The 23,281-nt window shown below is 38.3% G+C and overlaps 1 protein-coding gene across 5 annotated transcripts in view; it reads right to left on the bottom strand.

Moving 5' to 3' along the window:
* Nfib (nuclear factor I B) overlaps nucleotides 1-23,281 on the bottom strand; it is a 217,795-nt gene that overhangs the window by 9,390 nt on the left and 185,124 nt on the right. For 3 of the 5 annotated variants that reach the window (XM_055629796.1, XM_055629806.1, XM_055629832.1), the window contains 2 exons: nucleotides 20,669-20,751; nucleotides 10,592-10,680 (listed from right to left, as the gene is read on the bottom strand). The exons of 1 other annotated variant lie outside the window; for it this stretch is intronic. In XM_055629796.1, coding sequence (XP_055485771.1) covers nucleotides 10,592-10,680; nucleotides 20,669-20,751 — 172 coding nt within the window. The remainder of the gene's footprint in view (nucleotides 1-10,591; nucleotides 10,681-20,668; nucleotides 20,752-23,281) is intronic. One more of the 5 variants, XM_055629813.1, reaches the window with a different exon arrangement.

Raw genomic sequence — 23,281 nt, 5'->3', positions numbered from 1 at the left:
CCAGATCATTTGATTAAAAAACACAAATCCTAAATTTTCACTGAGAATATGTAGTAAGTACCACCACGCTGTGGCTCCCTAATACAGATGAATGTCAACGTCCACACATTTATGTAAATCCAGTAGTCTAAAAATATGACTTGGTCTTCATTCATGGTACAGTAACAATTACATGATTTACTGTGCGTTCAATTTTTAAAAATCTATACTTCGACTAGTAAGAGTTTTACAATATAACTGAAAGGATTCCCCAGACATTAAAAGATAGTAATATGTATCTTCAAGCTTGTGTTTACTTTGTTGTGATTCGATTTTCCAATGTCAAGTAACTTTTAGACAAACTATGGATGCATCTTAATGAAATCTGATAACATGTATCTAGAAAACATTTGCAGCCCATAACCACTAAAAACAAAAGTAGTAAGAAAAGGAAACAAGTTTGAAAAGTCGTGATCAAAACGTGCAGAAGATTTTGGCAGCATCAGAAAATAAAACACAGCTCATCCTGATGGCATACATGATGAGATATCATACACAAAACACACGAGAGCTAAATCAAAGCTCTAGAAACAAAACATTGGATACCTCCAAAAGTATATTCACTCCATTGTGACCAACTGTAAACTGGCTCTCCCCAACAGGGGAAGAACTAAGCCAATTCCTTTGACTTAGGAGATAGTCAGGGAGGTGATGGCCCTGATTCATTTTATATTGGGGTCTCATCTTTGTTGAAGAAACTTATCAAATCATTTAAGGGAGTTCCAATGTAACAGAGAAGACATTGGATTAGAAGTGATTCAGAACTCTGAATCATGTCATACGATTTCATACGAGCCAATTTATAAAATTAGCACAAAGGGAGACATTTCTAGATGATAACCATGATGGTAAACACAAGGTACCATCTTTGGTGTTTTATCTATAAACTCCTGAAATGGCCATTATTATTTCCTCCAGTGAGTAAAGAAACTGAAGCCAATCTCTCTCACGTAGTGCTCAGATTTAAGCTATTCTGAGTCCCATGGCCATTTCACTAGGCTATGTTGCCTTCTGAAAGAGTCACAGGTTGGTCCCACCTTGGAAAGAACTTTTGGAACAGAATTTTCTCAAGGCAAATGTATTTGCTTCAGAAGATGATGACTTTGCCATACGCCACACAGACTGTATCAACAGCTAGTCAGTGTTGACTAGCAGACTAGTAAGTGCACTGAGCGCGAAGTGCTTTGTAAAAGGCAACAAGCTCAGACTCTAGCTCTGCCTTCTTGGAAAGCAAAAATCGTTCCGAGGTAACACTGCAGTGAAAGCTATGAGGGAAAGTGGTTTGGAACTCTCAAGAAAGTTGAGAAATACTAAATAAGACACAAAGATTTGGTAGACTTTTACACACAGTCCAACCATACCTTTAAAACTTCTGACCCTCCATACACTATGGTTGTTCTGCTAAAGGAGTAGATTCTTTATCTTTCAATGAAAGAAAATAAAACTGCGGTAGGTGCCAAAACAACATCTGTTGGTCATTAAAAAAAGAAAAAAAAAAAAGAAAAAAGAATTATTCATCCTGTGACCATGCCTTCAAGGCCAAAAGGGATTGGCTCCTTAGCTTTTAATACAATAACCAACCAGAACTACAGGGTGTCAAATAAACATAGATGAAGGCATTAAGTTGAGCAAGAACTAACATAAAAAACAAAACAAAACAAAACAAAAACAAAACAAAAAAAAACCTTTACCTTTTAGGCTTCGGTCACTAAAACAGTGAGAGGTATTTGAAGAATGGCTCAATCCATGTATTACTAATTGGTGCTCATTTCATAATGAATTACGCATTCCAACTGTTAGGTCATATAATGTCAACATTCTAATTATACTAATACTTTCCATGGGAATCATACTATTGACTGTTTAGATTTATAAACTGCAGTTATTTCAAAGATTATAGGTGTTCTTTCAAACTTAAAATACCAAACTTAAATCCTAAGAAATACGGCACAAAGATTTGGTAGATTTATGCCAAGTCGAAACATACCAGTAGCCATATTGTTAGTAGAGAGTGATGAAAACACACATAGGAAGCATAAAGACTATATAAAATGATAATTCAGAAAAATCTGCTTTCAATTCCTTTGTACCAGTTTCAGGTGTCACTTTTATTCTTTTGGTCAAATAACGTTATTGATAAAGTACTAACATTCTAGTTTTAGTATATCTCTTCTAAAATACACAGGAAAGTATTTTCTCTACTAAAGTGAAAAATGCGTTTGAAAGACTTAGGCTCAGTTACGTTAGCTAAGTCTAGAGGTACTACGGTATATCTCAACTAGTGGCTGGCTTTCGTAAAACACAAAGGCTATGCACTGTCTTGTGGGAAAAAGAACACTCAGATCAGTGCACAGAATAAATGTGCAGGCTTCAAGTTGAATCTGTTAATATATCAGAACAAAGTACATGGCATCTAATCTCTAGCACAGGATGAGTGATTTGCCAGGCGCTGGTCTAGGCGACTGACCTACCTTACCAATTTTGGTCCTAACAGTAAACATTTATGCTTAGTTTATGGATGAGGAGATTGCAGCCTGAAGTCTTGCCCAACTGTATTCTAGTATCAGGCCATAGAAGCCCAGGTCTCGGCCACAGTATTATAGTCCTGGGATCTGCATTGTTACCCACACTCTTCACTTCAGCTCTCTCTGTGAAAAATACATTCCAGTTTCTTATTCCTATATTCCTACTGCAGGTAAATTATATAAGATATCCAATGGCTTACAGTTAACACTTAGATGCACTAGAACTCCTAAACAAGAATAATTCCTGAGCCAACTACCACATGAGTAACTATAATTTATTTATCCAATGCTAGTTGCTTTTCAGCCAAAAATAATATGTGCCTTTGCCTTATGTACATACAGATGTGGGTATGTGATAGTAATTTGCTTTTGAGCCCCTTTTTAGATGAGGCTAGATTGAAAGTGAAATACACTCTATGCTTTATACAGGTCCTAGGTTTCTTTGATTTATTTTTCCCATTTTTAATGATCATTATCACCATCTGAATGATCTTATTTGCATGCAAGATGATTTCTAATGATTATCACTATTTGTAATAGTCTGCATCAGAAAGCTCCCTGGCTAGCTCTTACCTGCTTTGCAAAGGACCCTTGTGTGCTCTCTGGGAAACACCAAATGTCATAAACTGCAGGTGGCTCATGGAATGACTCTAACTGCAAGCAATAGCACTTCATAGTAATGAAAGAGAAATGTATTTATTTCTTAACTAAGTAGGTAAATAGCCTTCTTTATTGTTAATCCTCGGGGAGCCACACTTTTGAAAATAACATCAAACAGTAGGCTGTCAGACCTCATTGGTTTATATTCAATTGTTTCATAGGGCTTTGCTTCTGGGGTATGCTGAATTGAGGGTTCACTTTAGCAGTGCACAGTGAGAGCATTTTCCAAGTAAAAACAAAAAACAAAAAACCGGCACATGCACAGGTGAAGTACTTAATCTAAAGAAGAGCACAAGCAAGAGTGACTTCCTATGGGAACACTGCAGCTAGACAGTGAACTAGATCATTGCTACGCTTTGCTCTTTTACTGAAGAAGCTTTCACACATGACCCTAGAAGGCCCTTCAACAAAAGAACCCATACACTGAAAAGTCACAAAAACTTACTTGCTTACAACAGTTAAATGTAAATAAGATTTAAAACAAATCTTCCTCTTAAGTAGCCAAATTTAGCATATTTTTAGAAAGCAACTTGATCTTGTTCATATCTTAGAGCTAAAAAAAATGTGTGATAGAAAATCATAAAGATGATTAATTATAAATTAATTACAGGGCACACATGCTTACCTATGTAAACCTATGGAGCGGTGGGATGCTTTGCCAATTAAAACTATACAGACTGACAGGCTAACTGCATCCTGCCACAGACCAGGCCACAGGGAAGCCCACATGTTGACAGCCAGCCTTCTTCTAGTCTGTATTCCTCTCCACTCCTGGGCTCCTTTTCAAAGCTATTGTTACAAGGGTTACTGCTCCTCTTATTTGCATAAGTGATTCTTCAACTGCAGGCACTTCCCTACAAAAATGGTGCCTTTCACAGAGAAGCTCACCAAGGCATACTAACTGAAAGACAAATGAGAGTTTTGTACAAAAGCCAGAAGACTCCTTCTCAAATGATTTTTTATTTAAAAGCAAAATGCAGTATTATCTGTACAGTTTTCTAAAGGAGAGGATTTGTTCATAACAGAATTCTGAAGAGCAAGACGACAAAGAGTTAAGAATTGAGTTTCTGGCGTTGGGCCTTTCACTGTGTTCACATGTGTAGAGAACTCCTAAAGCAAAGTGAATGAGGGAGAAACAACTCACTTTCTACAGTTTCTGACACGCGGCACGTATATTAGTAATATTCACTGTGCTGAAATTCAGCAGGCTTTTGCCTTTACTTCTATAACATTACATTTCCTTTGAAGTATGTTCCTTTCTAGCTCTATTATTTAAGTATGACCCAACTTACAGTACACCTAGTTCTAGCTCCAGGATCACAACAGCAAAGTAATGGTGTGTGGGCCGTGATGGAGCTGACTTCCTCAGCAGAGAATGCGCGTGTTTACATGGTGCTTTGCATAAACCATCTTCAAACAAGGTCAGCATTTAGCACACTTCCTCTAGCTGCAAAGGGTTAATCAGTAAGGTTTGCCTTTGAGAATGTTCTGAATCCTGCTCCTCCCTCTCTGGCTTGGCTGCCAAAAACCATCTGACAGGAAACGGAAGATTAAGTTTGTCCTACCTAGGCGAACAAAGAGTGCTCTGAACAGACCACCGCTTTACTGCAGAGCGGGAACTTTTCTAATCCTGCTGGAATCTGCAGTGCTGCTCTGAAAATACCATGAAGAAAGTTGTTCTCTCTCCTCTAACATCTTGTCCCTGGATCATCTCATTTTGGTCGCACTGTCCATCCAGAAAGGTTGAAGGAAAGCCCCAGACATAATCATGTGGAAAATGGACATTATTGATTCCGATGGCCCATTGTTCCCCCATGCTAAGTCCCTGAAGTTCAAGTTCAATCTGGAATTACATCATGTCTGGTTTCTCCTGGTTACCAGACGGCTTGAGACGTGACCACAGCTACAGAAAAAACAAACAGCCTTCTTCACGCTTCGGCTCCCCTATCGATTCAAACGTAAACTTTTTTTCTTTCTCTCAAGTATGCTTCAAGTATGGAGCATGGTTAATTTAGAGATTAAGTTCCAAATTAGATTATCTAATGGCATCTTAATGGATTGCTGACCCATTTCCTGTGGGATGGCAGCGTGCAAGTCTGGCTGGAATACAATTAATTTCTTAGGAACTGTTCTGAAGAGTTCGTCTAGATAAAAAGGAAATGTCCAGTTGGACAAATCTTTCTTTATAAACGACGAAAGGTAGGTAAAAACTACAAGTCCCAACACAGCTCTCAATAGCCAGATCAGAGACTTTGTGTGTTTGTGAAAACCATCTCAGATCATTTTAATAAAATGCTAACGACTTTTGTTTTGATTTCCTGACAGGTGCAAGTAATATCAATGAGAAGAGACAGTCACCCCTTTCAAGAGACTGTAAAATGCAAAGAACAACAGCAGCTAGCTGCCCTGTTACCAAACACTGCTCACACGCAACTGAATTTTGTAATTTTCTGCCTTGAACCAAGCACTTGCCTATGCATCTATCTTATCAGCATTTCTAATGGTCTCAGAGTGATGCTAGGGGCTCAGAATGGCACATAAAAATTTGAACAGTCAGAAAACTCCAGAGCTAACAGCTGAAAAGAAGGTTCAGCAATGGAAATTGGCTTCCCCCTTCTGCAGGAACAAGGAAGCTGCTTGACCGCAGTTCTGTGTCAAGATGAGAGATCCTGAGCCCGAAATGCTAACCTAGAGGATGTGCAGGGATGCTCTAAATATAGTGCTGAAATTAAAGTTAACTTAACTCTCTCTAAGGACAGGACTGTGCCCATGCCTTTATCACACACACCATATATTTGTAGATATAAACATACATCTGTGAATACAGACAGCTTGCAACCTCTTAAAATTTATCATTTAAGTTTTTGTTTTATAGTCTTTTGATAGAGAGCATACACGTTGTAAAGAAGGCAGTATAAGCATGGGAGAGAAACCGGTAAGCAGTGTTTCACAGTAACTACTGAAATGCACACTCTTGTTCCTTCATTTTGCCTTCCTTCTCCTGCCCAGCCAGATCCAAGTAACCTTTACTGGCTGCTAAACTTCTCTTGGGAAATCAAGCAACTCCATGGAACTGCAGTAATAAACGACAATTTCTTACAAAAACATGTGTAAAGTAATGACAGGATGAAGTATTCAGCTCCTAGAAAGGACCAGGGAACACATGTAACATGGAAAATCGCTGATAAAAGTCTCTTTGGTGCCATTCAATTATGGCATAAGCAGAAACAAAACAAAACAAAAAATCCTTCCAATTATTTCAGTAAAATCTTCATTTATTCATTATTTCAGGGGCTGAGCAAATGGTTTATGTAAACGTATCCTTCAGTAACACGCTCATGTTTATTTTAGCCATCTGAAGGCTTCTTCTATGTTTACATAAGCCATCAGACACATACAACCACTCACTTGTGGCTTTGCGTTTTCTTAAGGGGGGAAGGGGGAGAAGAGAGAATGAAACAATACATGCAGCTTCTCCTTTGTATAAAGCGCCCGTCCAATGTTTTAGAATAAGCTGCTTATATTCTTCTTAGGTTGTCCTTCAGCTTTCTCTTTCACTGAATTATACTGTTTCTTCATATTTTAAAGTGCAAGCAAGAGTCTGGTTAGGGTCTCAAGAAAGCAAGCCAGTTAGCAACTAACTGTTCTATGTGTTTATACCCCACAAGGCACTTGTGCAAAAGCAACAAAACTTATGCACGGAGGAGGACGAAAACCAAACATAGTAGTACCTAGCTCCAGCAATCCATCACCTATCATGCTCTTAGAAGGTGAATCCACCAGCTGAAGTGGAAGCAAGACCTCAGGATTTTATTCTGTACGAACTCTAGCAACTAACCATTCGTTTAGGCAAGGAATTCCACTTTCTCTAGATATGAGTAAGCCCTTAGCTTGTGACTATATATATGGCAACACACAGGAGAGAAAGAGAGAGAGACACACAGACAGAGAGAGATCACAAAATGTTAGGTTAAAGCAAGCAAGCAAACAAACACAAAAACACCTTCAGGACTGTAACCTCGAAGGTCTGTGGAAACCTGGCCCTGATAGTCACCATTAGTGCCCAAGGTAGTTTCTGAGCTGGGTTGGGATGTGGCAAGCAGATCTCCAGCTCACAGAGGATGCACACAACTCCCTGCCACTTTCAGCTCTCCAAAGAAGCTGCATTTGACATCGTACCTCAAGAGGGTAACTGGGGTCCAGGCAGGAAATAAAGCAACTAAGGACAAGTCAAGTGGCAACACACAATTCCAAACACTTTGCTTTGCTGTGCCCCTTCTGTTTACAGCAGTGGTTCTCAACCTTCCTAATGCTGTAGGACTTTCATACAGTTCTTTATGTTGTGGTGACCCCCAACCATAAAATTACTTTCATTGATACTTCATGACTATAATTTTGCTATTGTTCTGAATCATCATGTAATTTCAGGACATCTGGTATGCAACCCCCAAAGAGCCCACAGGTTGAGAACTGCTTATCTTTTGTGTCTGATTGCCTTTGTACATTGGCATATGTGTGCATACACATACATGTGTGTGCGTTTGTGTGACAACAAAAATATAAGAAAAAGCTTATCACTGTGAGAGCGGGGGAAACATGGAGTATTGGAGAGTGGGTAGCTGGGAGCAGCTGAGGAGAGGACAGAGAGAGGGAAAGTGATCTTGTTCTATTTTAATTAAAAAACATATTAAAAAACAACAACACACCAAAATGAGCAATAACCACAACAAGCATGGCAGGTTTTGTGTCTCCACATATCAAAGTACATTCAAGTCTCTAGCTGAACAAATCTATCTTTGCCTAATATTCTCAAACTACTGAGTTGCCTCCACAGCTTAAGCAGTCCTGACTTCTCTTGAAAGTGACAGTGGTCCAGACAGGATTTTTCTTTTCAATATTCTATCTATAAACAAAAATCCAGAAGTTTAAAAACCAACTTCAGGGCACCATTTATAAATCATGTGTTAGACCACCTTGCCGCACACTCAAGAGACTCGCCTGCCCCAGCCTCCCCGGTGCTAGGACTAAAGGCTTGCTCCACCATGCCCTGCAGTTGTGTCCAGTTTTGAAAATGGTAGCAAAGCAAAAGTGCACTTCTGTCTCATCTGAGCATGTTTATTCTAAACTGTGATATACATTCAAAGACCTCTACGTGAGACTCTCACAGCACTAAAGATAGACCTTCTTTACCCCTGCTTCCAACTCAGTGAAGCCCTGTGGAACGCATAGCTACAGCTGAAACACCAATGATGGGCCTTTTTGAATCACAGCAAGAAGAGCAGATGCAACCAAGGAGAGCCTCAAGGCTTTACTGGCCAGACAAGCCATCTCATATGGTGAGCCACTAATCCGAAGATCAGTACCCTCCGAGAAAGGGAGAAATGAAATCAGTAAACTCAGCTAGTCCCTCCTCCTGATTCACTATGATCTGAAATTGGCTGCCACATCAGTTTTCTCGACGCGACATGGAGCTTCCTCAAGCACTGTTAGTCACTGTGGCCACTCCTCCTATCCACATGTGTGTTACTTTTGGTTTTTCGGGGGGTGGGGGTGGGGGAGTGACCAAGTTCTGATTCCAGAACTACTCGGACCTAGTTCAAGTTGGATTATAAATCACCAAAATTTTTTATCATTTTGGTTTTAATGTACTTCAAAGACACTATCATATTCTAGATCAAGTAAAGGCCTATCAGTAGTCTACCTGTTACAAAGTAGTTACAAAGTTTTGACAGCCAGAGTCACATTTAGAAACTTGAGTTTCTTCCATCTAATTTACTGTCCTTGTGAGCATAGGCCATTCTGCTGATAGGCAAAGCATGGAGTATAGGATTGTTACTTAATAAACTAATGAAAACAATGTGTTATCAAATCTAATTAAATTAACTTTAAATAGCTTACTAATTTGGAGTCTTAAGCCATTTTCATTCATTTTAATTAAGCACCATTAATCATTGAGACTATTTAAATAAGATACTTCCACTGGGTTTATCTTCTGTTTGTAAAGTATATATTATATAGATTTTTTTCTAACTAATATAAAGCTTCTTGGAGAAGAACAATATATATATTTTTTAAGAAAGATGATATTACTACCAACATTTAAACAGAAAAAAGTCATATTATAATAACTTAAGTGTGAATTAAATGTCAGGTGACTTTTAAAAACTGAGTGCAGGGCTGGAGATGGCTGAAGAGTTAAGCGCACTTGTTGCTCTTGTTGAGGACTGGGGTTCAATTCCCAGCATCCACCTGGGGTCTCACAACCATCCTTAGCTCAAACTCTGGAGAATCAAATGGCCTCTTTGCAGGCACCAAGCATGCACATGATGCAAATATGCACATGCAGGCAAGACACTCACATGCAAAATAAATAAATCTAATTTTTTAATTGAAAACAAAAACAAAATCCAGGTGGCCCCCTGAGCTCTCACCCAAGTAAATGGAGACTTCTGACACCTTGAATGCAGCTGAGCTCAGCACCTACTATGGACTCAAGCCTCACTTTCACAACTAATATTTCAGCACCCGGTTTCAGGCAAGCACTGCAAACGATCACCATCAGAGCAAGGATAGAAACTGTTGGCTCCACTGTCGGGAGGCTCAAGCATTACCTTACTCTCTTTTGTTCATCTTTATGCTATACCATAATTTTTTTATTTGACACAAACTGCCTTGAAGAGATTACCTTACACATAATATTTAAAACCAAAATATAAGATAATATCAAAACTATTTTCAAATAATTTTTTAGCCAACCTAATAAAGTCAATTATATCAGTGTGCAAACAGAAATTAAGACCACTTAAACAACTTTTCTTCTTTAATTACACCGTCGAATAATCTTCCCACTCCAAAGTTCACTGGCGCTGTGAACAACAGGTAAAATGATTGACTTGAAATTTTTCTTCTAGTCTTTCCCCACTGAAACACGAATAAATGATACTAAAAAGGCTTACAGTCAGCAGGAGAGAAAAGAGTTGAAATGAGAAAATGCACATAATGTAGAAAACCAATGTTTTATCCTGGGGTAGCAGAAAAATCTTGCCTAAAGCTATGATTTTATTTTCAGGCCCTTAAATCTAAATGTCACATTACACTCCTCTGACTCCCACCAAAAATGTTATAAATTGTCCCAAACATTTGACAGTATTGAGAAATCCCAATGACTAGTTAACATATGCTGTAGACCCAGAACAATCGGATGCTGCATTTAAATAGGAATTAAAGAAAGGGATAGAGGAACAGGAATGGTAAAGCCAAACAACTAAACTTTTATCACATTTTCTGTACAACTAATTAAAAACAAACACTCTAGGTCATGTAATTTTTACGTGTAAGTGTAGGGTTGGAAATAATTAAAATGTTACCTTTGCCAAGTAATTCCCAATGTATCCTCACTGGTACTGGGGTATAAATGCCTGCCGTTTTGATTCATGGTCCAGTCACAAATCCTCAGCTGTCAATTGAAACCTAGCAGTCAGATATGGATCGAGCAGGACTACAGTTTTTAGTATTTAAATGAACACATGCAAACTAGTACTGAACATGGCATTACCCTTACTTTCCCAAGAGGCAACTTAAAGAAAACAAACAAATTAAACAAAATAAACAAAATGAAAAGAACAACAAAACAAAAAAATCTTACTCAATAAAGCAAAAATTTCAGACTTTCCCTTAGGAAAAAAAAAAGTTATTGCAATATGCTTCTCAATTAAGCATAAAGAGAAACAAGTGCTTAGAACATAACAATTAGCCAGTATTAGAGTATAAATTGAGCTGAAATAAAAGAAAACGTTAATAGAAAATGTTCAATAGAGAGATTATTTTAGAAAGGAAATAAAAATGCAGCTTTTTTTTTCTATGCGACATACGAAATCATCTTTGCAGAGTAAAATAATCAATATCTGTAAAGCATGCAGTTTGCAAAACAGAAGACATGCAGTTTAGAGGAGGAAGGCCCCGCCCTGCGTTCACCCTATCAATGGTTGAGAAGCTGGAGGCTTCCCATTTCTCATGTTAATTTTACCTAACTTGGCATTGTTCAGGAAGAGGCAAAAATGAGCTTGAGCTTGAGGTTTAAGTAAAATTCAGTGTCCGGGCATTATAAATGCTTCCCTGCACTTGAAGAAAGTGGAGAAGGCAACTTGACAGGGCCGGAGACAAATTCTCCCCAGATCCACACATGGGCTCTACTCTTCAGAGTGCTTCCTGGTAACCCTATCCGGTTCTGTTTGGTTAACAGCTGCCCTACAGTGCTAGCAGATTTATTGAAAAGATATACTGCTTATTTTTATGCTTAAGAAAGTAAACTTATCTGGCATTGCAGGGGAGAAACACACTAGAAAATTACTGTTTTTAACCTTTGGGTAGGCAGACTCCCAGTTGGGTAACTGCATCTCCCAGAGAAGAGGGGCTGCCTTGCCGAGTGCACTAACCTGGCTTGCCTCTCCTCCGTCTGAGTTTCTAGATGGCGGCTGCAGCCAAAAAGCCTTTCAACTTGGGACAAACTGCTTTAACTCTGTCCTGAAAACATGGTGCTTAAAAAAAAAAAAAAAGTGGGCTACTCCCTGTCCGAATCCAGTGTCTGCAAGGCCTGACAGCCCGAGGTTTCAGAATGATAGCTCTTGTTCTGAAAATGTAATCTACGATTTTAAATGTGTGTTTAAATTACTTCGATATTTGAAGTAAAAGTACTTCTATAAAGAAATGGAAAAAGTCTGCTGCTCGGGTAGAGAGAGAGGGAGCTGCACAGTGCTGGGTGGGTTGAATCTGCTCAGCTTGACGCTATAAAGAAGCCATAACAGAAAATAAATGGAACGAAAAGTAGGTATTCTGAAAACAGGCCATAATTCGCACAAAGGGGAAAATACATCCTTATTCAGTTTTAAACAGATGACGTATTTCTACTATTTCAGAGAAGAAAATGTGTTTAGTCTATAGTGTGTGAGAAGCGACATTGTGAGATTTGTTTGTGAGGGGCACACAAGGAATTGGCTATGTCTTTCAGACTGACCATGGACATGCAGTCCTCAGCCTCCTGAGGACTGGCATTATAGGCCTATCTAGTTGTGCAGGGTTTGGGTGGTTTCCTGTTTTTAGTTTTTTGTTTGTTTGCTTGCTTTGAGTTCTCTGAGTGGGCCTTCTAAACAGAAATTCAATGTTCTGGCTATAGTGTTTATCTTCAGAAATAAATGAAAAACATTTCAAACTATGGGCTGTAAAAGACAAAAGCTTCACCCTTATGAGGTCACTTTGGGAGCCACTCACTGATCCATTTTCACCAGTGAATGCCAGTTTTGAGTAAGGTCAGCATTTCAAGAAGCAAGATGTACATTCATGCACAACACAAGCATTCTGGTGGTGACTAGCTACAGGTTAATGTCTAAGGGACTCAGCTTTCTCTGATAACGATTCTGAGTATCACTCATGGCCTATCTCAGAGGAGGCTGAGGCACTGTGGTCTTTCTGGAAGGGTGCTTATGTAAACTGGCTAGTTACACTCAATTTGCTTTCTTCTCTAACCACTCCTAAAAATTTCAAGAGAGCAATCTTTGACTTCATCCTGAGCATTTAAAATCAACATGCTTTATAGTTTTCTTTCCTACATATACTTTCAAAGAGGCCAAACCAAACTAGTTATTTCCATTTATCGCATATATATATTCATACAGTTATGTGTTTTAAAGTTATATTTTCTCTAAGACAGAAAAAATGCTTAAAGATATACAAAATAATCAAAGACTGTATTCTACAATAACTTAATGCCAAGGAAGCTGGCAAGATACTAATTAATATTGAATTAATTTTCATTCACTAACTAAAATTATAAAATATGATTTGAATTTATTTGTCTATATTATAGACCAGCAACGCATACACTTTCAAAGCATCTGAGGAGACAACTGTTTGTGCTGGATTATATATTCTCTCTCACTTGAGCCAAGCTACTAGAACAGAGCAATTTTCTCTTTTTTAAAAAATTATTATCTATTTTATTAACTATCTTTAACTAATAAACTATCCAATAAGGTAAAAATTTAAAGAGTGTAGGTGTAAGGGAAACAGTTAAATAACTAAAATAAAATAAAAAAAAAAAACAAAAAACAGCTATTATTCACCAAAGATTTCCCTGACAGGAATATCTATGAAAATTGTGTTCTTAAGTATTTTTCTTTTTTTAATTTTATTTTTTATATTAATTAGTTTATTTACTTTTTATCCCAGCTGTAGCCCCTTCCCTCCCATTCTTAATATTTTATTTAACCAAGACACTCTCTGACCATGCAAACTCAGTACAGATTTTTAATACTCAAAGACTCAAACTAAACGTATTTAAGCTTCTTTAGGAGAACATATAAAACATTTTATTATTATAATTCAAGGTTATACACAATTATACACAATTTCACTTTAAGCTTTAAATAAATTTTAAATAATAATTAATAACTTTTAAAATTTAGGGTAGTGACAGTCTAGCCCAATGGTTTTCAAACTACGGGTTGTAAACCCCTTGGGGGTCCAAAGATCCTTCCACAGGGTCACATATCATATGTCCTGCATATCAGATACTTACATTATGATTCATAACAGTAGCAAAATTAGAGTTATGAAGTAGCAACGACTAATTTTATGACTGGGGGTCACTACAACATGAGGAACTGTACTAAAGGGTCAGAGCTTTAGGAGGGTGGAAAATCTCTGGTCTAAGGTCAGTGTTAGAAAATTTAACTGTCAATTATTTCCAATCAGATTTTGAAGGGGATTTTAACTGGTACATAAACATATACCTTTCAACTCAATTACATTTTCATAAGTTCAAAACTTCTGTGTGAGTTTTCTAAGAATTTTACTTTACAAAGTAACGGAGTTAATCTCCTGTCTCAAAGGAGTGTAAAAGACGACCTGCAAGTGAGTTAAGAAACTCAGTAGGTTAGTGCAATGTGTCTGTGTAGAGAAGGGGCTGATTCTGATTTTTCTGATACTCTAGAAATCAGACATAATAATATACATATCTGTACAAAATACAAAGTCACATCCCATTTTAATTATTTAACTTATATGTACCTACAAAAACAAAAGGCTGTCTATAAAACCAAGCTGTGCCCAGTATTCCAAAGAAACAATAAAAGAAATAAGAACACCCCTACAAGTGGTCAGCTTAGGGGTCAAGTAAGAACTACCTGAAACTAGTAAGAAAGAGGTGAAGATGAAAATCTTCCTGCATATGCGCTCATGCTGGTGTTCCTCCACTTGAAGGGGATTTTAGCCCTAGGTTTGGTCCCTGGTCTTCAGATGACACACCATCAAGTATGGTGGCACATGTTTATACTTCCAGCACTTGGGAGGTGGAGGCAGGAGGATCAGAAGTTCTAGGTCATGTGCTATTGCAGAGTAAGTCCAGAGCCAAGTGGGAAGCTCAACTGATTAAGTAATTAAAATGAAAAATCTGCAGAAGCAGACACATCTAAGTGGAAATACCTCAGAAAATGCACTCAAATAAGTATGTTATGTTGCTGATAGCCATACAGAATCGATATGACCTTAAATTCAAGTTTTTATATTCAGATAAAGGCCCTTCATTGTTATACATAGAGACTTTATTTATTAAATGCATAGCCATTTGGAGAAAAAAAAATAAAAGTAAGAAAAATGGCCAGATTTGCCAGTGTCATTGAACAGGCCTGTTTTCCATGATGGCAATAGCTCTCAACTGAACCAATAAACCACTGAATGTAAATAACCAGCACAAGCAAGTTTACATCTTCATTTTATTTTATTTTAGGTTTATGAGACCCTCAAGGGAACATGTTGGGTTGTATGTTTTATGTTCTCTTGAGTTTCCCCATTTCTCCTGAGGGCTCAGGTTAACAGCCTGAGGAAGGAGGGCGATAAAGGAGTGTGAAAAGGATCATCATTTGAGTATTCATGATTTCCACTTATTGGCTGGAAGGGTAGAGGTTTCTCCTATTCCTATTAATTAATTGCTATGGAGCATCTGGAAGGAACTGTGAATGGATGCTGCAGACCTTAATAACAGGGAAAATGATCACAGTGAAACTGCCAAGAAGAAAACTCAAGACCACCCTGGCATCTTAAAGTCATTCTGTCAATTTTTGAAGCCAGGCTTCTTGATACTTAACAAAACAAAGTTAAATGGATATGAATAGTCCATGAACTTAAAATCACATTAAATGTTGGAAAAACAGGGGCTCTTTCTTTTCTATGGAAGTTTCTCCTGCCTCTAAGACTTAAGGTATCTAGGAATGCTAGAGACGTGTGACCCTTTTCCCTTTTAAGGCCTGTCCAAAGTTAGACACAGCTGTTCCCATCACAAGACAAAGGCCAAAGTACTGAGTCCTAAACCTTGATTCTCACCCCACTCCACCACGCCTGTCCTGTCTCCACTCTGCCATGCCTGTCCTGTCCCCACTCCACCAGGCCTGTCCTGTCCCCACTCACCAGGCCTGTCACTCTCTCTTGCCTATCCTGAGCTTCATGTACAACTCAAATTGTTGTAATATCTTTACAGTTTTCCCACTCAGAGCTTTTGTTTCAGGAAAGAAGATAATTTCCCTTTGTGTTTTTGTGATTGAAAGTTAAGGGTGCATTAAATGTGATTTTATTTTGACATTAATTCAAATACTATATAGAGAGCCCTGTCTTTGAAATCTAGAAAAAGCAAATAAAGGAATTAAAAATAAAAGACAAAAAGATGATAGAAGCATTTTCTTTTCAATTTAAAAACTAGCCCCAAAACTAAACATTTGCATAGCCATTAGTTTGACTAAAACTTCCTTCAAATGTGTTTCCTTTTCAGCAGGCATATGTGAAATGTGACCTCTTACCATTTGCATACCTATCCAGAAGTCATGTGATCGGCTTTTGCGTCATGCTGTCAATTATGATAACGGCCACAATAAGAACCGCCTGAGTGTTGATAGCCTGCTTCCTGACTCCACTGAGAAGCTTGTTCATAAGCCACTTGTGTCCTTTTTCAATTGCTTGCTTCTAATGACTGACTTTTCAATAGTTTTTTTATGCTCCAAGATTTGGCTTTGTCATTTGCCGGGACAAATATTATAAGAGGATTTCACTTCATGTCTTACTTAAAAAGAGAAACCCTGCAGAGGCGATTTCTTTAAAAGCTATTTTGTATAACAGGAATCTTTAGTGTAATGAAAAGTACTTTCAAATTCTACGCAGGAAAGTGTTGAAAATATTTCAGTATAACCTAGTTGGTAATTGAACTTGAAATAACAGCGTTGCACAGTCACACAGGAGATGTAACTGCTGAAGCTCAAGCGCCAGTAAAACCCACGCAGTAAGTGACAAGGCGCTCAGCCAAGGGCTCCAGTCACAGACAGCACAGACAGTCAGGACATCCTTTTGAGACTGAGAACCAGTCTTATTTCCTACAGTTAGGAGCTTACTTTCATTCAAGGAAGGCAAAGCAACTTCCTACTCACTCCACTTACAATCTCCAGGCTACCGAGGGTTACTTTGATGTTACTCTGATGGCTGGGTAGTATGGTGGGGTCTCTTAGGGCTGTGTGGTGGGGTCCCATGGCTACACAGAAAGTTTCTGAGATGCAAACTTTTAGCGTCAATTTACAATAAAGTCTGTCAAAAATGTTGTGGTATTGACGTGTATTACTAAAGGATTCTGCTTAAATTACTAAACTCCCTATGATAGCAAATAAGCAAATTATGAAACTTAGTATATAAGGAATTGGTGTTAATTTAACTGAGTTTTCTCACAATATGCATCTACACTAAAATTGTAAGGCTGAATTATATAATAATTTCTGTTCTTTCCAAGCAAAATCTAACATTTTGCTAGATGGTTCCATTTCCTCAAGTAGATAAAGTTTGGGAGATAGGGCTGCCTCCCTGTCAACAGGAAGGAATGTGTGCAGGTGTATGAGAGGTAGAAAGCAGGAAAATAAGGACCACATCCCTTGGGATTTCTACCCAGGGAAGTCAGAGAAGGTACCTTCACCTTCTCTGAGGTGTTCCAAACCAAGACAAGGCAACTGGCAGTAGAGAACAGAGCCCAGCTTGCTAAAGCAGGACCCCGGAGTGCCTCAAGCCTCCACACGGAACAGTTAAAGCAGAATGAAGTTCTAGTTGAAAGGGTTCTGGTTTGGAGATTTCTCCTATGCCAGTGGCAAGTGCTGCTAATGATCCCAAGGACAGGCCAGTGCCAGGCCTTGAACAATGCCCAAGGTGGTGACATGCCGTAAAGGCAAGTCCTGATCAGCTTTACGAGCTAAGGGTTAGCCTTCGAGGGGAGGGCTGTTATTAATGACAAGCTAGCAGCTGCTTTTGGTGAACTTCTTGGAAATACTTTCCATAATTAAGTGACTTTATTTTTTTAAGTTCAAATGAGATATCACATTTATATGATAGGTCAAATTCCAACATCAGAAAACACACACACACACACACACACACACACACCAGTTGTTATTTCAAGGCAGCTATGAACTGGCATTAATCAAAAACAATCATTGTAAAAAGGAGCTTGCAAAGGTGTGAGTACTAAGAAATATGTGTAATAAGCAACTAAGCATAAAAGCATGTGCTTCACTGTCCAAATTTGCCAGAACGAATGCACTCTAATATTTTACATTTCAATTTAAACGTCAGTGTGACCCTGTGTTAGAAACAGCTACAGTGAAAGCCCTTCTGCATTGTCATTTTGTGGGAAGGTTATGAGAAGACAGCCAAAAATACAATAATCTTAAATTTATTGTTAACTTTAATTTATGTCAGCTATATTAAAGTTCTTTTCTAAGGGAAAAAATAGCATGCAGCAACGCATACCAATACTTTTCATAAGCCAGGAGGATAAATCTTTACAAAGCAACCCACAGGACCTCAAGAATGTACCTGGTGACAATATTTATTCTTAAGGAGTCATGTATATTAAAGGTTATGGGGAATGTTTAAAAGAGCTACCTCGGACTAAAGCCAGTGCCTTTCTAATTTCTGAATTTCTCCTCGCTAATATAAAGTGATTGATCATTTTTATTTCATGTACCCCTTGATTTTCTTTTGCATTCATCACTGAGTGCTTTAAACCCAATGCATTTAGGAGCTGCCCTTAGGAGAACTGTCTCTTCTAAATCTTCCTAAAGTAATGAGAGGACACAGTAAATCAATCTAATTTCTGCTAGTGGAAGAATACCCTTCACTGAAGTCACTTCAACTGTTTGGCCCTCTGCATTCCTGCACATGGTAGATACATCTTCATCTCTCCTGTTCTTCATTTGAAAGGCTAAAGATAACAGATTTTAACTGGTGCTTCAATGAAATGATATGCTTGCATCATGTGAGGTATATTTACACTGTTTTCTTCATACCTTAAAATCATAATTCATTGTATATTTGGCAAACTGAGTTTCTTCAAAAAAAAATTCCATTACAAACAGAGAGATAAATTATCTAACTGCTCAGTATTTGCAGATTTTAACTGCAGAGCATATGGCTTTTTGCTTCCAAAAATTAATACATGCCATATATTAATAAATAGTAGTCAGGTTTGAACTCGGATAATAAATTCACATTGTAAGTGGTCTTTATTCAACACTGCCCACCTAAATAACAAGGGTCAGTCTTTACAGAGCGTCTGTCGGATACACCCCTCAGATTAAAAGATGCCCAGATCTCTGCCCACATCGAAGTTCATGTTCTCACTCTGCTGAGCATGATGCATCTTGATGCATCTTAGACAATGTTAAAAGAGAAGTTCAGTCTGAATAAACTTTTTTTGATTGTCATTACAGGAGACCCTGACATTAATCTTAATTGGTATACACTAACGCTGCCCTGGACTAGAGCAAAAAGAGAGGACAATTGCTTCTGAATGCATGGGACTGGTTATAATATTCTAAATGTGTTTGGGGCTAAAGGTTAAATAATGGAGGCATGTTTTTTGAATTAAAAATTAACTGGAAATTAGGGATGTGTCATAAAGAATAATGGCAAGTCCCATGACAAAAATATTCCTGAAAAAATGTATAATGATATTTTTAAAAGAACAAGTTTCCAAAACCTATAAATCCTGAATATGTTTGAAAAACACAGCAAACACATACGTTTGTTAAATAGAATTATAGTAACATATTTATATTCTAGCAATTTTGGAGGTGAAAAAAAAGGCAACATTCCAGAGAATTATGTTGAAAAGCCATTGGCTAGCAAAGCCACTAATTGTTATTTGGTATTTCCATAACTATATACAGATGTCTCCAGTCAGTTCTCTTGTGTTCTGTTTTGCTATTTTAACCTCGCAAAATGTCAAGTATCTTGAATGAGCTATCATCTCTATGGTTTTCTCTGAACTCTGCATGTGGTGACCTTTACCATACACAGTCTATCACGGTGCCTTGTGAAATGGAAGGCCTGGAGAACAGTGAGCAAAAACCAGAGAGGCCGTTCTAGAACTGAGTAAGTGGGCACAAGTTAACTGTGCATGCTTGATACATGTATAGACCTCGTAAAAACATAGACGATTCACAAATGAAGAGCAAGGTGTTTGTTCCTGGCTTTCTTTATGTACTGTGTCCTACACTTTTATGTAATGTTTTGCATACGGTTAATTTCAAACTGCCCTGGTATCCAAACGTGAGAAGAGTGAATATATGTCTCATAAAATAGACGTCAATTCTGAAGAGTTTAGAAGTATATCTGTGACCCTATAACTAGAATCATGGGATTTCTATGATGGTGTGGTACATGCTTTTGACTGTGGCTAATTTGTTTATAAGCTACCATTAATCCTGGATGTAGTTTTTCACAGTCTGGGTAAACACTTCATTTGCATTAAATTTACAGCATTAATGAGATGTGAAATTTAAAACGCTACTTGAAACATAAATGATGTAAGAAGGCAGAATCATCGACCCCTCTCCCGAAAAAAAAAAAAGTGTTTTATCCCATCTGAAACCAGTGAAGCAATTTACACTATTAGTATGGGAATAATGTGTCCCCCATGAGCTCAGTTATACAAAGCACCCTCCTCCTGGATAAAAATACATAGGAGGACTGAAGCGTCTGGAGAAAACAAAATTGCTTCAAACACAAATTATGTTCTGACTCTTGAACTAGTTTTCCATGTCAGCCCTTGAAAGCCACCTGGGCTAGCAAGTCCTCAGTATCCAGTAAGGCAGAACAATACTGTGTGGCTGGAATGCGGTGCCTCTGTGGATGCTATCATTATGTGCTATGAAGACAGAGGAGGTGGTGAGCAAGTTTCAGAAACTCCAGACAGGTGAGAAGCAAAGGAAAAATGAGAAAAAAAAATCTGGGAAACAAAATGATCAATTTTGGTCTTGGAAGCCCCGTGAGCCCCATCCTGAGTCCAGATCTGAGAGGCAACGTGGAGAAAAGCGCCGAAGCAAAGCGTGGCTACCCCATTCCACCTGGTGAAACGTGCCCACCTGTTGCTGATGCAGGAAAGATGGGTCTCTTGGGCTTAGTCCCACATATCGATTGGCTTGAGATGTGCCTGAGGCTGTGTAGGCTGATCAAGGAAGAACAAAAACAAAGATAAAAATTGTGAACTGTCAGAACGAACACCCTGTCCATGTTTAAGAAACCCAGAGAAGTGGGATTTACTACCAAAAAGGAGTCTCCATTTCTCTTCTCTTTGGTCTGAGTGAATAGCAAGTAATGAAAAAGAAATGGTAATTGAATTCAAATCAACTATTCCCCCCACTTAAAAAAAAATCGATGCAATAAACCACAATGTATCCTTTGGTGTGGGTGTCTCTCTGTGTGTGCTGTAGCTACTGGACTGTCTAGAGGCTGAGGTTTGGCTACACTGGAGTCTTTTTCTGTAGTCACACCTGTCACCTAGGTCTAATGGAATAACCAATCATGGTTGCCTGTGACTCTCAATGTAAAAGTAGGCAAAGAGTCAGGGAAATTGACAGTTTTCAATGACAGAGTTAGCAGATGTACATGACGATTATGAGATGAAAAAATATTGAACTTAAGTGTGTAACTTTTAAAAAGTTCACTAACACTTTTTTAAAAGAGGACCCCAGTTGGGCTACAGCACATAGAATGACTCAGTTCCATGTTTGTTTAGTATGGGGGATGTCCTCAAATATGATAGAAAAAATTATGACAAAAAAAGAAAGAAATCTTTCATGTTCTGTGAGTGTGAAACAGCTATCAATTGCCTGCGACTGGCCAGGACAAAGCTAGTGTTAACTGTTACGTACCTGGTTGCCAGGTAGAGTGGATGGCGGGTGACTGGTTTCTACATTGCTGTGCTCTAGTTTCCTTTTTATTTACTTTTTAAAAGTGCCTTTCTGTTTGTTGGAGTGAACTTCCCAGAGAAATAGTCTCATTTCTAAGCCTACCTTTTATGAGAAAAAGAAGAATTAAGCCTACCGCTCCATCACAGATAAAAAGAAAAATTGAGTTTGTACCATATGTTACACTACGAAGTCTGAAAGGTTTAAAACCTTTATATCAATTAGGAATTCAGACACTGACTTTCAAATGGCTAGCTTTTAAAAATCAATATATTATTTCTTCATGTTCACCTAAAAATGTATCATTTGAACTTGGACACTTTTAGGTCAAGTTTTTAAAACACGAAAGATTCTCGCAGGTTATGTTCTAATTACTGTTAAATAATAAGGGGCACAGGCAAGGGTGGTCGCCAGCAACCAGCATTTCCTGCTCTTCACCAGGCCGGCGAATTCAACGCACAGTCTAGTCAGTGACAGAGGAGCCTTGTTCTTACCGTGTGAACACCATGCCTAGGCTCATGTGTGAGTGTCCTCCCCAATCACAAACAGAGGCTTTCTTGCCCTCTCCATTTAGCTTCACTGATGTATAAATTCAACATCCAGTCTCTCATTATCAGTGGTGTTACTTAGCACATTTATTTTACACAGGCATGGAAAAGCCTTCTTTTATTGTAAGCTAGATAGTCCTTTTGGATAGTTTAGAAAAATTTTCTAGTCAAGTAAGATCTTTTTTCGGAACGACCTCTGCATGAGCATATAAGAAATTTTCTAAGAGGGGGAAGGCACACCCATGAAAGGGCTATGGTTATCTGGGCAGGAGCCTCCCCTGAATTTGATGTATGGGTGTCAGCATAAAAGTAGGTACCAGAAGATCCTGGAACTTTGGTTTTGATCAGTTATCCTGAGATAGTGTTTTGACTACCTTTTAAAATCATGTTGGTTTTTTTTTTTTTTATGTGCTTTTATTTAAATTGTTGTCTTGGCTCAAAGATGTTGTGATGCTCACTTTCAGAACGCACATATAGTGTCTTAGTGATTGTAATATACACAGAAGACATTTAGAGGAAAAGTCTCATCCATCTTTGCATTCAGGAAAATGCTTCTTAGGGTGGGACTCTTTGCCAGTGAACTACTTACCAAGCCTCGCTCTTTAGTGATGTGCATCCCGAGCCTATCCGGACTTACTAGTTTATAGGGATCATGAATTATGATAAATGAATGTGGAGGATTCACTGTGCAGCTAAGGTGTTGTACATTCTTTCATGGAAAGTGTCTTTGCACGTTTTTAGAAGCCATTTAAAAAGAATGTTTTTTTCAGGGCTGAGAGAGGACAGAAAGACAGAATACGAGCCAATGATGTCTCTGATGTTATACTTCCACAAGGGAGTTTCCAGAGCACAAAGATTTCCTTGTTCTTTGCAAATAAAAAGCTACTGGACTATAAGGCACACATCATGGTGATGGAGCATGTTTGTGCCTCTCAGATGAAACCTTGCCATTGGCCACTCTATGTGCACCAGCTCCCTCTAAGATGGTGGTAGTTTGGGGGAAGCCAATTGAAAATGTATCCCTTACATAATTCCAAGTATTCTACATGATGAAGTGGAAGAATCATTTGGCTTGCTGATGTGAGCTACATAAGGATACTGCCTAAGCCTGACATTTACAATGTGTACTATGTAAGGATACTGCCTGCGTCTGACATTTATAGTGCTATGGCCATGCCAACAAGCATAGTATCTGATTGTAACGTGATAGCCAAAATAACCAAAAGCTTTAAAGAAAATG

This window comes from Psammomys obesus, unplaced genomic scaffold, assembly GCF_907164565.1.
Source record: "Psammomys obesus unplaced genomic scaffold, mPsaObe1.curated_primary_1811, whole genome shotgun sequence".
Lineage (NCBI taxonomy): Eukaryota > Metazoa > Chordata > Mammalia > Rodentia > Muridae > Psammomys > Psammomys obesus.
Note: the sequence above shows the minus strand (reverse complement) of the source record. Positions and strands in the feature narration are given on the sequence as shown.